The sequence below is a fragment of the Acanthisitta chloris genome, unplaced genomic scaffold, assembly GCF_000695815.1.
Source record: "Acanthisitta chloris isolate BGI_N310 unplaced genomic scaffold, ASM69581v1 scaffold3878, whole genome shotgun sequence".
Taxonomy (NCBI): domain Eukaryota; kingdom Metazoa; phylum Chordata; class Aves; order Passeriformes; family Acanthisittidae; genus Acanthisitta; species Acanthisitta chloris.
This window is the reverse complement of record NW_008685414.1, coordinates 32710-47698: the sequence shown is the minus strand read 5'-3', so window position 1 is coordinate 47698 and position 14989 is coordinate 32710. Positions and strand designations below refer to the sequence as shown.

General features: G+C 42.0%; 1 protein-coding gene across 1 annotated transcript in view; it reads left to right on the top strand.

Moving 5' to 3' along the window:
• The window catches only part of LOC103807040 (lipoxygenase homology domain-containing protein 1-like), a gene marked incomplete at both ends in the record, with an annotated part of 56275 nt that overhangs the window by 10851 nt on the left and 30435 nt on the right, over positions 1–14989 (top strand). The window contains 3 exons of the mRNA XM_009079758.1: positions 4566–4774; positions 8809–8994; positions 11962–12089. Of these exons, the coding sequence (XP_009078006.1) occupies positions 4566–4774; positions 8809–8994; positions 11962–12089 (523 nt within the window). The remainder of the gene's footprint in view (positions 1–4565; positions 4775–8808; positions 8995–11961; positions 12090–14989) is intronic.

Sequence of the window (14989 nt, the reverse complement as noted above, 5' to 3'; positions counted from 1 at the left end):
GCTGAAGAGAAAGAAGAGGCAGAACAGAAGATTGTGTCTCTTTTCCTTTTGTTGGGACTGCTTTGGGGAAGGCTGGATTGTTTCTTGTGTTTCTGTGTTTGTTGCTTTTCCTATAGCTTTCTCTCAGAAATCAACAGTGAAACAAGCCATGAAGTTCACAGCAAATTCGGTGTTTCCAGCCTGTTTCTTTGACCTACTCAAGATGGTATTCATGTAGCATATTAAATCTGAATTACCAAAGGCAGCTTTGAATTTCTGGAGAACCCATCTTCCCTTTCCATTATCAGGTTAGCAGTGCTTCTTTGCCAAGGATGTTTATTCAATATGAATGTAAATGTGATTGAATTTAGAACCCTTCACATTTTTTCCTTGCCACACACAGCAGCATCACAACTGCTGCTGTGTTGGGAGAGGAGAGGGATACAGGGACCTGAGCAGAAGTACCAACAAATTTCTTGACTCTCAAAAAATAAGCTTTGGCTGAGAGTGCTTAGGTGAGTTAGCTCTTTTCTAGAAGGTCGTCTCTCATATAACTGGGAAAAGAATCGAGGTCTGCAAGTGCTGTCACTGAAAAGCAGGGAGTCCATGAACTCTGGACCATGTTTTCTGCTCAAATAACTGATGGAAAGAGTTTGAGGCACGAGTGTAGAGTTTCATTTTTAGGTTCTGTTTCCTGAGACAAGACAAAGCTGAACAGAAAAGAAAAAAATGTTTCTGGATTTTGCCTCATAAGAAGTGGAATATACCAGTCTGTGTCTGCAAAGGCCAGCTTCATGCAGGGAGTCTAGTCTTGCTTAGCTGATAATAAGAAGTGGGCAAGTTGTGCAGGTTTTGTCTCTGTCCTTGCAGTGGAGGGAGCCTGGAAGATCAGTGCCTATCTGCAGAAGTTGGCCTTTGTGAAAAACTTCTCCCAGCACATCAATGTTTCCTTGTAACTTCATCACCATGCATTATCTCACGAGATTTAACAAGGCCAAGTACAAGGTGCTGCACCTGTGTTGGAACAACCCCTGGCATCAATACAGTTGTGGGGGATGAGCAGACTGAGGTCAGCCTTGCCAAGAAGGACTTGGTAGTGCTGGTGAATGAGAGGCTCGACCTGCCGCAGCCATGTGCACTGGCAGCCCAGAAAGCCATTTGTGGGGGGCCAGCAAGGTGATTAGAGTCATGAAACTTGTCTCCCATGAAGAAAGGCTGAGAGAATGGGGATTGTTCAGCCTGGAGAAGAGAAGGCATCAGGGTGACCTAATTGCAGCCTTCCAGTACCTGAAGGGAGCCTACAAGAAACATGGAGAGAGATTATTTACAAGAGCCTAGAGAGGCAGTACAAGGGGTAATGACTTCAAATTGACAGAGAATAGATTTAAATTAGAGATTAGGAAAAAGTCTTGACTGCAGTGGTGGTGAGCCACTGACGCAGGTTGCCCAGAGAATCTGTGGCTGTCCCATCCCTGGAAGTGTTCAAGGCCAGTCTGGATGGGGTTCTGAGCAACCTGGTCTAGTGGAATTTGCCCCTGCCCATGGCAGAGGGGTGGAAACAGATGATCTTTAAGGTTCCTTCCAACTCAAACCATTCTATGATTCTATGATTAATATCACTTTTCTTCGACCACCTCTGTGTTCCAGGACAATGATGCAATAGCTAAATTGCACCTACAGTTAGTTGATGTCCTACATGGGGTTTTATAGCTTTAGATTTAGTTTCTATATGTATGGTTAATGTAATATCTTGTAATGAGTAACTGGGCAGCAGCTGCATCACGATTACTGTCTGTCTGTGTGCTCTTAGTCCATATCAAGTGCAAAATAATTGAACTGCTTTAAAATATCTATGGTAAACCAAGTGTAAATGATGTAATTTGGATTAGAAGTTTGAGATATCTTCCACTGATATGGTCAAGGGAATTCACACAGGTGGTTACTGCAGCTCATCTGAGGCACAGTAGCCTCTTGTTGTTGTGTGGTGTCTGGGTTGCATGTCCCACATCTTTCAGCTGGAAAGCAGATGTAATGGTGCACATTGCTTAACCTGGTCTGCAACCCACGTGTCTTGGGGCAACCCTTCTTTTGTAATCTCATATTGTGCTCAAACAAAAAATAACGGATTCCCATGTTCCTTCTGATATTAATTCTGTGGTGTGACAATAGATAGATAACATCTGCCATGTTGCCATTCTGTGTAGTTTCACAAATAATGGGCATTTCCCATGAGAACAGCTCTCCAGTAGAGCTAGGACAGTTTACATCATCCCCATTGTGCCAGGGTGGTCTTTCTTCACTGAGTCCTGGTGCTTGTCATCACCACTATATCTGTTCAGTGACATGGCCTCATTAAGGAAACTGCTCCCTGAAGGAATGTCAGACCAGATGGACTAGGTGAGCCAGGCAGCCACTTCCTGAGCTGGATAAAAAGCCAGCTGTTAATTAGTTGATTAGGGAAGTGGTATTTGGAGTTGTCTGAGAAAGGGAGTGACAGTCTGAAAAGCACAGTCCTGAATCTGCCATGATCAAATTGGTGAATGCATTTTAAGAGCAGGAGGTAATGTGAGGATGGAGCACAGGAAAGGTCTTCTTGGCTTGGATACCACCTGGATCTGAACAGAGACCCCTGCTTCATGCTGGAACACAGCACTGAAGATGATATGGATGCAACCCTAGTGAAACCCACCTCCTGGTGAGGGGGCCACATGCCCTACAGCAGCCTGAACTCTGCACTTGGACTCAAAGAAATGGGGCAAAGGGAAATGGGCTGGAGGACCTGTGGTGTCCAGCTGTGGGCACATGCCCTCTGTTTTGCACTCTCCCATGTTTGAAAAAGTGGGAGGTTTTCATGTTCGAAAAAATTTGAGTCCCAAAGAAAGAGAAAGGCAACAGGGAGGGGAAGTAAACAAATCAAAGGATTCCTTTTCCAGTTTTCAGGGGAAAGAACAGAAAATAGTGTTTCCTGCTGTCTGGTCGTAAACTACTCTATGTCTCTGTATACATTATTTAAAGTGGGAAATGACAATTTCTCATAGTTCTCCCTCCTTTTTTTTTCAATTTTTTTAAAAATAATTGTTTAAAATACTTTGGCTTGAGGATGCAACATCATCTGCAATTGCTGGTAGTTCTCTGAACTTAGTCTGGCACAGAGAAACAGGATCAAAACTGTATAAAAGAGTTTTTTGTCCCTATTCAAAATATATTCTATTTAAAAGTCTCCAGCTGTTCTAAATGTGACCTCTCAATATATTCTTATAAAATCTGCCTTGACTACAGCTAAACCCTTTTTCCTTCTAAATGCATTGCATATCATTATGCTGATGCACACACTGAAATGTAAATTATACCATAAAGGGGAGAATAAATCTTGCCTAATCATCAGCTCATTTTGTGTTGGTACACAAAGTCCTCAAGTTGGGATTGAATGAATCTCTTCAGGTTCTGCTCTGTCCACAGGTAAGAACAGATTTGATCAGCATGATTTCATGTCTTCCCTGATGTTGCACAAATATTCTGAGTCTGATGTGAGTTTCTAGTACAACCCCTATCTCAAAAATGTTGTTAGTCACCATAAAGCAAAATTAGATGTCAATCTTGGGTAATTTGATAACCAATCAAATTTTTTGTCAATTTACAGAATTTTTTTACAATCAAAAAAGTGATGATGAAGCCAGGCTGTTTTGAGCCTGTGACAAAGCAAGTTTCAGAGCTCTGAGTCTTGTCAGAACTGTTTGAACAGCCCTGCACAAATGTTCTGAGAAATCAAACGAGTATTCAGCGACTAATTCTGCACTGCCTGCTCGGCTTACCCAAATGAGCTTTTGGAAAGCCCTTGAAAAGCAGTCTGGCACTTCCTCCCTTTTAACAGCTGAACTGAAATTTCTGAAAACCACAGAAAAACCTCCTCCTTTTTCACAAGGCTTGGTCTGAAAGTTTTTCCCCTAACCAATATTATTACGCAATGTGTAAAATTATTGAGTGACTTAACTTTAATACAAGGATTATTCAGTGCCTGTCTGGATTTCCAAAGGGATGCTGAAACCCTGAGCTGTCTCATATATCACAGCAATCCTTGAATGAGGCACAAAGGAGAGCATCTGTGGTTGTACTGGGACATTCAGTCAGTGATGTCTTACCTTGGAGTCAGCACAGATTTATTTGCCTTTATTGAATGGGGAGTATAAGATCACTTTGGCCTAATAGTCTGTTTCAGATTTAGGTGCTCCGACTCATCTTCAGGAAGGTCTCTTGGTGTCAATAAGGATTCAAACCCTTTGCTGTTCTGTAATCTATTAGGGAGAAATCTGGACTTACAAACTCCTTGCTGCCGATAGGGTTGTCTGGGGAAATTAACCCTAGCAGAATTCAGTCCCAAGCGTGCCACGGGAAAGTAGTCTCCACAGCACACTTGTAGCCCAACGAAGCATGATGTTATCCCTTCTCCAAATGAATTCAATGGGATGTGAACCTATTTAACATGCACAACTGCTCCCTCTGATGGGCTGAGTCCCTGGTTTTCTCAAGTCTCATATAATTGTGTATGTGTGTGGGTTTTCTGGTGAATAAATTTGTGTTTGTTGCAGTGATCCCATACCACGTCACCGTCACAACAGGCACGGAGTATGACTCCAGCACCGACAGCCGTGTATTCATCATCATCATGGGTCCTCAGAAAGTGCAGACGGAGAGGCTGTGGCTGGATCTTCCAGAAGGAAAAGATGAATTTGCAGATGGCTCTGTAGAGAAATTCTCTGTCTGGGGCCTAGATGTTGGGGAGATCAAAAAAGTGGAGGTATGCTGTGAATGCAGCATGAGTACTGGAGGCATACGAAACACGTGGCCAAAGAAAGCACATGGTCCTTTTATTCTTAGCAGTGACGGGAAGGCCCTTGGGTCTAAAAGGAATTTAAACAGGGATGTGCTAATGAGATTTCACATGTGTCTGAACCTGAAAATAAGTATGCTTTACATCACACACCACCAAGATCCTTGTGAGTCAGAAGATAATTGTGAGGGTGAGGAAGGGATAGAGAATAGAAGAAAGTAGGAGCAGACACTTTGAAATTGACAAAGGCAAGGCAAAAATTAATTTGAAAAGGGATACAAATGAGAAAGAAGATGAAGGTTGCAAATCAGATATAGAGAACTAGAAAAAGAAATACCTTATATCTTTTGAGCTAGGTGATGCTATTCTGCACTCTTTCACCCCTATTCTCAGGGATCTCACCAGTCTGCTGCATCCCCCCTTTCTCACTTTTGGTTTGTGACCTCCTAGCTCATGGCTGGAGGAGCCATCTGTTCCTGGCCTTCTGCCTTCCTTCATGCAGTGCCCTCTGCTTGGAAGGTCCCTTTTTGTTGATCCATGTCTCAGCGACGACATTGATTTGCCAGTCAGCTGTGGTTGCCATGGAATCAGTCCACATTTTTCTTGTAGAAAATTGCAGTGTTCAGGGACATTGCAGAAAATATTAGTTATCTGCTTGGGAAAAGTGAGGAACAGTTCATTCTTAGATTTGGTTTTTGTTTGTTTCTGTAGAAGGTGAAAAGTTCTGAATATAAGTTACAATGTGAAAATAGCATAGCAGGAAGATTAAGTTTCCTGGAGCCCTCTGTATAACCCAGGCAGCAGACTGTACAATTTAGTAGGAATGCAAGACTCGCAGTGTGATGCCACTTCTAGTTTGGTATTATTCTCTTGCTACAAAGACACTTCAGTGAAAGCAGAAACAGTGGAACATGAAGTAATTTGAAAGGGGCCCATTTATACCTGTCTTGTAAGCCTACAGGCGTAATATTTACTACTGGTGTACTTTTATAGACATGTTGACATGAAAATAAATAACCCAAGTTATTTGGTGCAGGCACTTTGTAGTGTGTTCTTAAAACAAGTTTAAATATTTCTCCTCCTAATGAATGAAAGTGTATTTGTTCCTGGAGTGTTGTTGCTGCAGAGAGACACAGGTATGTCCAGAAGAGTCCTGCATTGGCCTGCCTTTATAAACCTCTTCCGGTTCAGAGCCTTTCTCCATCACAAACACAGAGTAAAGTCAAGGACATAAAAGTGTTGCAAGTGCAAGTGCAGTCCCTCAGTGACTAGGGACCTGACTCTCAGGATTCTCTATTATTCTTTGAATCTTCCAGAATAAGTAGGATTCCTTTCCTTCCTTCCTTCCTTCCTTCCTTCCTTCCTTCTTTCCTTCCTTCCTCCAAACTTTCTCTTGCATTTTCCCTCTGCCATTGCGTTCAGTTTCTATGTGATTGTGAGCTGCTCAGTACAAATTGAACACCTTAGTCTCAGTGATGTGAAATACACAACAGTCCCTCAAGGACAGTAGAAATGAGTTACAAAGGTTTTCAAATAGCCCAAGGATCTACCTGTCTTTCCTTCCTTCTTTCCTTCCTTCCTCCAAACTTTCTCTTGCATTTTCCCTCTGCCATTGCGTTCAGTTTCTATGTGATTGTGAGCTGCTCAGTACAAATTGAACACCTTAGTCTCAGTGATGTGAAATACACAACAGTCCCTCAAGGACAGTAGAAATGAGTTACAAAGGTTTTCAAATAGCCCAAGGATCTACCTGTCTTTGAAATTCTGTCATTCTAATTTAGTTCAAACACCTCAACCCAAACACCCTGTCGTGATATTGGTATGCACATCCAGGCTACACTGCTGGTGTGGCCATGGCTTGGGATCATTCACTGTATTGACATGGTCTGTCTAAAGATTTGCTTAGAATTGAAGACAAATCCTGGTGCTTTGCTCTGAAAGTCCAGCCATAAGGAAGACTCGGCACTGGCTGAATTTGTCCCAGAATTTATAACATTGTTCTTGAGGCGCTTAGATATCTGCTTCTGTTCAGGTTCTCCAAGCCAGTTGGATGAGAAGGATGTTTTCTTCCGGTCAGTGACAGCTACCAAAGAAGATACAGGTTGCTGTGAAAATCTGCTACCTAGCAATGTCTTGGAATGATGCTTTTCCCAGAGAAGCTGCAGATTGCCCATTTCTGGAATTGTTTAAGGCCAGGTTGAATGGGGTTTGGAACAACCTGCTCTAGCGGAAGGTGTCATTGTCCATGGCAAGGGGGTTGGAATGAGGTGATATTTAAGGTTCCTTCCAATCCAGACCTTTCTATGATTCTATAATTTTGGTGGATGTGTGTGTGTAGTGAACCCAAAAGAACAGAAAATTTTAATAGGTCCTTTGGGATTTTCCCTCCAGCTGCTTTGTCCCTGCTTCACTGCAGAACCATTGCCCCTGAACTTTTCTCACTGTCTTGTCCATGCCATCCTGCAACAGGTCTCTAGAGGCTGCATGCAGACTCCCAGAGAGGCTTTGGGTTTGAAGAAGGCCAGCCAAGCTGCCAGAGAGGGAATGGGAAAGCACATATTATATTCCCATTCACTTCACACCCCAAGAATCTGAGGATTAATGCATCCATTGTAGACTTGAATTTCCCTAGTGGTTAGCTCTAATTTTCTGCAGCTGCACAGACATTAGTGTAGCAGTAATACTCCCAATAGCTGTGATGGCTGAGACAGTCAGATGAAAAGGATCACTTGGTATTTTGGGAGAAAAAAAAGATACCACAGATATATCACCCTAGATGAAATTGTTATTAAAAATTATTTTCCAAGCCACCATAAATATCCTGATAATCTAAAACAAAAACCAGCAGGAGCTAAGGACCTCTTTTTCCTAGTAATTACATAAACAACACTTACTCTGAAAATAATGAAGTGCAGGTAGATCTTTTATTCAGCTTTTTTTTGTGCAGGAAGCAGTTTGGAATGACTGTCTGGCACAGGTTCATACATCAGGTGGGATACATAATTTTGCTCCTAAGTCTGCCCTGGGCTGCACTGCCCACCCTCACTAAGTGGTACACATGCACGTTCTTGGAGAAACTGGCACTATCAGCATCCTTTTGCAGCTGATATACCTGTAGGGACACTGACTGTTGCTCTTCATGGCCCTTGACAGATTCTGTTCCAGGTGGGCTTTGGCTTTCCTAAACTCATCCCTGCAAACCTGTGCAGTGTCTGTACTTCTCCAGGTCCCCTACCCTACTGCCACCTCTAGTATTCTTCCTTTTTCCACCTAAATTTTGTCAAGAGTTCCTTGTTCATCCATGCAGGCTTGTGGCTACCCTTGTGTGACTTCCTGCTCTCCAGGATGTATCATTCTTGAGCTTGGGGAAGGTGGTCCTTGAAAATCAACAAGCTACAGATGTAAGCTCCATCTCTTGTCTCCTGTACAAACATGGAACTTTTTCAGTCTAAGGAGATGGGAAGTAGAGAAACAGCCTCATACATATTGTTGAGTTATATGTGGACTTTTGAGGGAAGATGTGCTTGAATAGTACATGTGGGTGTTTGCTGAGCTGTATGTTCCATCTTGGTTATGAAACTTTTGATAGTTACTTCTAAGAGTGGTAACGGCAGTGGAAGGGCTTGGAAAGGTGGAGAGATGCATCTGCTGACAACTGCAAATGAGATGTCAATGGAGCAGGAACAGAGTAGTAAGAGACTGGACATGTTTTCAGGTAGGTCAGCCCGGTCTACCTTGCTTTTTTGAGACTGGCCTTCCCTCACACTCAGCAGCCTGAGCTTCCTTGCCCACATTGGTTGCCATGTACACTGACATCTTGCCTGTTGGGCAGCAATGACACTAACTATTTCAGAGCTCCCTCCATTCTACTGTGGAAGTGATTTGTGTGATGGTATACGTAGACTCATAGTCCTTCATGGCTGGTTAAATCACAGAATCAGAATCTCTCCTCCAAAGAAGTCCCCTTTAACCAGGAAGTGTTTTCTCTCTGACTCTCACAGATTGGGCACGATGGTGCCACTCCTGAGAGCTGCTGGATGATGGAAGAGCTCAACATTATTGTGCCCACCAAAGGCGTCATGTATAACTTTGTCTGTAAGTGCTGGCTGGCCAGAGACAAAGGTGATGGGCTCACTTCACGAATCCTCAACATCCTGGATGCAGAATGTGTTAATGTTGGCATCAAGGTAGGCACTAGGCCTTGTATTTTTAGCTGTTGTAGGGACCTCAGCAGACCGATGTTATGTCAGCAGCTTTCATATTTCTGTGTGGCCCAAATCTCTTATTTGCTTTCCTTTTCTATGTTTTTTCTCTGGCAAAGTCTTTAGGTATGGTTTAGAATCATTACTGCTTAGAACACTGTTTAGTAAGGCTGTCTGGATGCAACCATGGCATAGACAGAAAGGCAGAGCAGGTAGGACAGAGTTCAGCAACATGTTCCCATTTTGTCACCACACCTGGAACACCTATTGCATAGCTGGAACCCATAGAATAGAAGCATCTGCAAGGTGAGGAAATACTTCTAACTCATCAGATTAGAGAAGTGGAAATTAATATTTTTATCTCTCCACAGTGTGGCTACATCTCAACTTTTCTAACAGGATAAAGAAACTGAATTCAGTCAGAAACTAATAATTATTGGAAGATGTTGAAACATGGAGACATTTGTAAGCCTGATATTTGAAAAGAATGACTGATTAAAGTTGGATAAGTAATAAAAAACTCTGTAGTTGTTTCATCCATATATATGAATTTTGAAGTAATATCTGCTATGCCATGTTTTAACCAAAGACAAACTGGAAAGCTAAGCTATGCTGATTTTGGATGTGAGATTTATAGCAGAAATAACACTCTGGATGAATGTGACAATAATAACTGTGTTTAATACCTGTATGGCAATTTAAAATCTCTATAGATGTGCTTCTATTTACAGTCAGGTTACATTTCCATAGTACATTAATTTTTCTTTATATTGCTCTAGATTCCCAAGCTAAAGATATTCTCCTGAAATCTTTCTTGTTCCCCAGACACACAGAAACTTGATAACATTTTTAGCATCTGTGAAGTATTCAACAAATCAATGCAGTTTTCAATGGTGGAATTGACCTAAGAGGGAACAAAAAAAAACCATCTCTCAGACTGAATACCAAAGTTAAAAACAATCTCATAAAAATGTCCCATCTGTCGTTTAACCTCTTGGATAAGGTTTCCAAACTCCTATTAGTGAGCTGATGGCTTGCCTGTAGATTGAAGTGGATGTTAATGAAGACTTATGTTCAATCTTCCTTTAAAAGCACAATCCTGAATATTTATTTTCATAAGGATGCCAAAAATAGACACATCTAACTAGAATTTTTTTCCTGTGATGTTAGGCCAGAAACTTGCTGAAAGATTTGAAGGAAATCCAGGGAGATGCATGGGACATGGAATCAGAAGTGAGCATTTGATGTTCTGATCAGTCTCCTAGTTGAGGGAATTCGGGACTGTTCCCTTGTAAATAGCTGTAGTTAGAAACTGAGTCTAACAAGGTTTTTTAGAGTTCTAAGACAATTAATAAGTTTAGCATCTTTGGGAAAACTAATACTTTTTTTGATTTTGTGTTTTTGGTGTGCTTTTTATTGTTTAACTCTTGTACAGTCATCTATACCCATTTCAACTTAATTTTCTTCTTGGCTTCATATTCCCTCCTTTTGCTTGAAAGAGGCATTTGCCTTCCCATACTTAGAGAAATTGCTCAATGTGCACCACAGTCATTAAAAACCTTTAATGCATTGGTTAAAAAAATTAAAAATTCTTCTTTGCTTTCTATAGCAAATATGGTGCATTGATATGATTTAAAATGCGTGCAGATTTATATGTGATGAACAGGTTATTCAGGATTGCACAAACATGAAATGTAATTTTTCTCTTATGTTATTCTTGTATGCTGTTTATTTACATGACAGTCACAATTCAGGCCAATAAAACTGGCCTAGCAGTGCACTATTTGAAATATGTTTTGTTGGGGCTGTTTCTTGATATTCTTCCTCTTCTTAAATTCAGAGTTCTTATTGCCGTGATCTTGAAAGCATCTAAGTGTCCTCAAAGTCTTAACACTCCTGGCAGTCACTGGGACTTGTATGATTTTGATGTGTCTATTTGGAGTCTTATTATTGCCATGTCAGGGGAAAATTTCAAAACTAAGATAATAAGGTGAAAATTATGCAAAACATATTTTCACAAATTGGCATTCCTTCAGTGTACAAGATCTGGGAACACTCTGTGTCCAATGCAGCAGAGTGCATCCCACTGGGGAGCAGGATAGATGCATTTTTCTGCTATAGAGAGTGTTCTGGTGTATAAACCGCAAAACCGTTAATGATGTTGAATTAATATTGCCCTGATTAACACCAAACACTTGTGGGAAACATATTGTGGTCAAGAAAAAGGAACAATTGTGCCTTTGAGAGAGGTTTGTTTCTAATTGGCAGGAGTTTGGTGCAGTACAGAGATCCAGAGTGCTGGGAAGAGACAGCAGTAGCAGAGGGTTGGAGACCATGCCACTGATATCATGGTAGCGACTCCCATGGAGAAGCAGTTTAACAGGTCTTCATTGCTGATGTTGCAATAGGACAAGGGATAATGATTTTAATCTGAGGGAGGGCTGACTTAGATCAGATATAAAGAAGAAATCTTTTACACTGAGGGTGGTGAGATCCTGGCACAGTTTGCTGAGAGGGGTGGTGGATGCCCCATCCCTGGAAACATTCAAGGCCAGTTTGGATGGGGCTTGGAGAGACCTGGTCTAGTGGAAGGTGCCCCTGCACATGGAAATGAGTTAGAACTAGATGACTTTTAAAGGTCCCTTCCAAACCGATCGTTTCAATGATTCTGTGATTCATATGGTTGTCACAATGAATGTGTCTCTTTCTGAGTTTGTCTAGGCTGGTAAAATCTGCAGGAAGAAGTCATAGATAGAAGGTCCTGGAAGTTTCAATCTCTAGCTTTACTTCTGAGAACCATGTGGTGAAGAGAAACCAAGAAGCTGTGTTGTAACTGTTTCTGGCAAAGATGTAGACCTCCAGCAAAGCCTGTCTAGCCTGTTGACAAGGCTTTTGCATGGTTTAAGGACAGCTGTCAAATGAGACCTTCTGATTGTTTCCAATCTTCAACAGATCCTCTATGAAGTCACCGTTGTGACTGGAGATGTTGAAAGTGGCGGTACTGATGCCGGTATTTTCATGACTGTCTTTGGATCCAATGGGACAACTGAGGAGATGCAACTGGATAAAAATGGAGACAGGTACAGCAACTGTAATTTTTGTTGGCTTGAAGTGGAGTGATGACAGATTCTAGTGCCAAGTCAAGAAGCACTTGGGGCTTTGATCATGCTCCCACTGAAACACAAAGATTAACTCCCATTGACTCTGTAGATTCAGAGCTGGGCCCCTTACGAGTGTTTCTGTCAGGTATTTAGCAGGGCAGAGGAAAGAACAGCACTGTAGCCAGAGAAACTATCCTCTGTCATTTGTGCAAGTTTTGCTTAACCTGTTTCTCAGTGGCTTTAGAGATAAGCATCCAGAACAAAAATATGAAGTCCTGCATCATCCCTAAAAGCACGTGTGGACACTGAACAAAACCATGGGTGTAATTTCTGCAAAAGTCAACTTTTGTGGAAAAAATAAATTCTTTAATTTATACATTTAATGGAGATGCATAAGTAAGCACATAATGAAAGAAATACAAACCAGCGTGTTCACACCTGCCTTGGGAAATTCCTGGGATGGGAAGGTACTGGCTCTTCTCTGTCTTTTGGCCACACAGTTCAAGCTTAACTTGCTGAGGTGATGCTGAATAGTTGAAGATAAGGCTCCGTGCATAGAGGTGTTTGCTCAGGGGCTGTTTTACTTGCAGCTGTCATAGCAGAGTGGGTGTCTGGACAAGCATGTTCAGCTAAGCTTAAAACCTTCGTATGTTTAGTTAGTAACAAGGACAAGCCTTGTTTCCTGTGTAAAAAATGTAGTGGAGCTGTCGCTGACTAAAATCTCTGTGAGAAACATTGCTGAGTCATGCAAAAAACTGTAGCTCCTGGTCCTGCTCTCTGTCACAGAGAGACATGTGGGTAATGCACCTGGCTTACCAGCGAGTCTAACCAGCACTGACATCCCTCTTCCAAGACCCTGAGCAGCCCCAAACTGACCTGTCTTCCACTAATTTCACTCCACCTTTCCATTCTAGTAGGCGGGAAAATGGACCATTTGCATTTAAAAGTGAAGCAGACTTCACATCAGGGTATGTCAACCAAAAAAATCTCAAAAGGGGATCAAGACATCTCAACCCCTCAAGAAAGGGGTTTCATTTTCACTGTCAAGGCAAGTGATATCCCTAAACTATGTGGCCTGTAAAAAAAGTTGCATTTGTCTATATGGATGGAGTGAGCAATCTCTGATAGAAGGGTATGAAAATGCAAGGAGAACCACAAAGTCTCTGTGTTATTAGTTGTTTGCATTATCTTCTGCAAGCAGAAGGTCCGTGAAAGGCATTGAAAACTCATCAGGGCTATATAAAGAAGGATGTGCAGCACACAGGTGTATTAATATGCTACTATCCCCAGGGTGCTGTGCTATTCTTTGAGGGTGTACTGGCAAATCTCTACTAGCTGGAGGTGCTCTGTATCACACTTCCTACTGTACAGACTTCTTGTCATCTCATTAGCACCCTCTGCAGAGGACATTCGTGCCCCCAAATTCACATACTGCCTGTTTCCACACCACTGTTGCCAGTCTTGATCTAGCTATCAACAGCACAGTCTTCCCCAGCTCTTGCTTCACATGGAAATCTCTCCAGCCATTGTGCCAGCAGCACAGGGTGAGAGTTGATGCAACCAAACAGTAAAAGGCACTTCATCTTTACTAGGGCCACCCTGTGCCAATTCACTCACAGTAGCTTAGTGCATTACAAAGAACTGTCTGTCTAACCTGCTGCAGATTTAAGGCAATTTTTGCTACATTACTGTTATTGCCAAGACCCCCGGGCAATAGAAATATTTATAAGGGCAGTCATGGGTAGGAAAGCTTAATGAAATCCTTCAGAAAAATGGTTCAGTGTCCTGGAAAACGAATAGCAGCAGTCAGTTTGTCTGGGTACTTCTTCCTTTCTCAGTTTTTTTCAGGCTTATGTTGATATGAATTAGGGATAGAAAAGAGCTTTTGGGGCACCCAGTTTGCCACTTTAGCAATGGCTTCCCTCTTGTACAATGACTTTGTGGAAGAAGCATGTGAGTATCAACATTACAAATATTAAACAGGGCATTTACTGAACATAAATAACGGTTTACTTAACTGACAGACTGTTTAGCTTAGAGTTGCTCAGCCTGGAAAGCATCAGAGTGAGAGACTTCTATGAAGCTTTGTAGGTAAGAGGGACTGTAATAAAAACTGATCATAGGATCATGGGATAATTCAGACTTGAAGGGTCACACCTCTTTCTTAAATAGGTGGAAATCAATCCAGTACAGGCACAAAAGCACATTCTTTTTCTCACAGTGAGAGAGGCTTTCTTGGTATCCAGTACCACAGAAAGACAAATAACAAGAGAGAAGAGATTTTCAAAGAGCAAACATAACCCTCAATAACTAGAAATGGACCGGGACCAAAATGCCCTGTCCAAATGCCACTGGGAGTGCAAGGAAAGTAATGCCTGGATGAAAACTGAGAGTCTTGAGCCAATCTCTGTTGCTAAACATCTGCAGCTATGCAGGCTAAGATAATGGTGTAAGGATAATCACATTCATGCTGTGGGTGGTTATCTGAGCAGAAGTTGGTGAAGAAATGGGGATTTTTCTCCATATCCTGGCACTGCACAGTTATAGGAGCTGGGTCCACTGCCAGGGATATCATCATTACAGATTGTGTCTATTATGGTAGTACCCACAGTTTGCAGAGCTCTCCCCAAACCTCTTAGCAGACTCAGGTAACTGCTTCATAAGAAGTTTGCCCGAAAGAGGAACATCAACAGCACAGTAATCATGGTTTTGCTTGGTAGACCCCTTGATTTGGCTTCCCTTCTCCTTAGCAAGGGTTGGATTTCCACATCCAAGCCCACAGGGGTGTGACAGAGTATTTTGGAGGCAAACTAGAAGATACACTAGCTCTGAACCGAGTAATATTGAGCCTGAGGCAGGGCTTTCACTGGAGCAAGGCT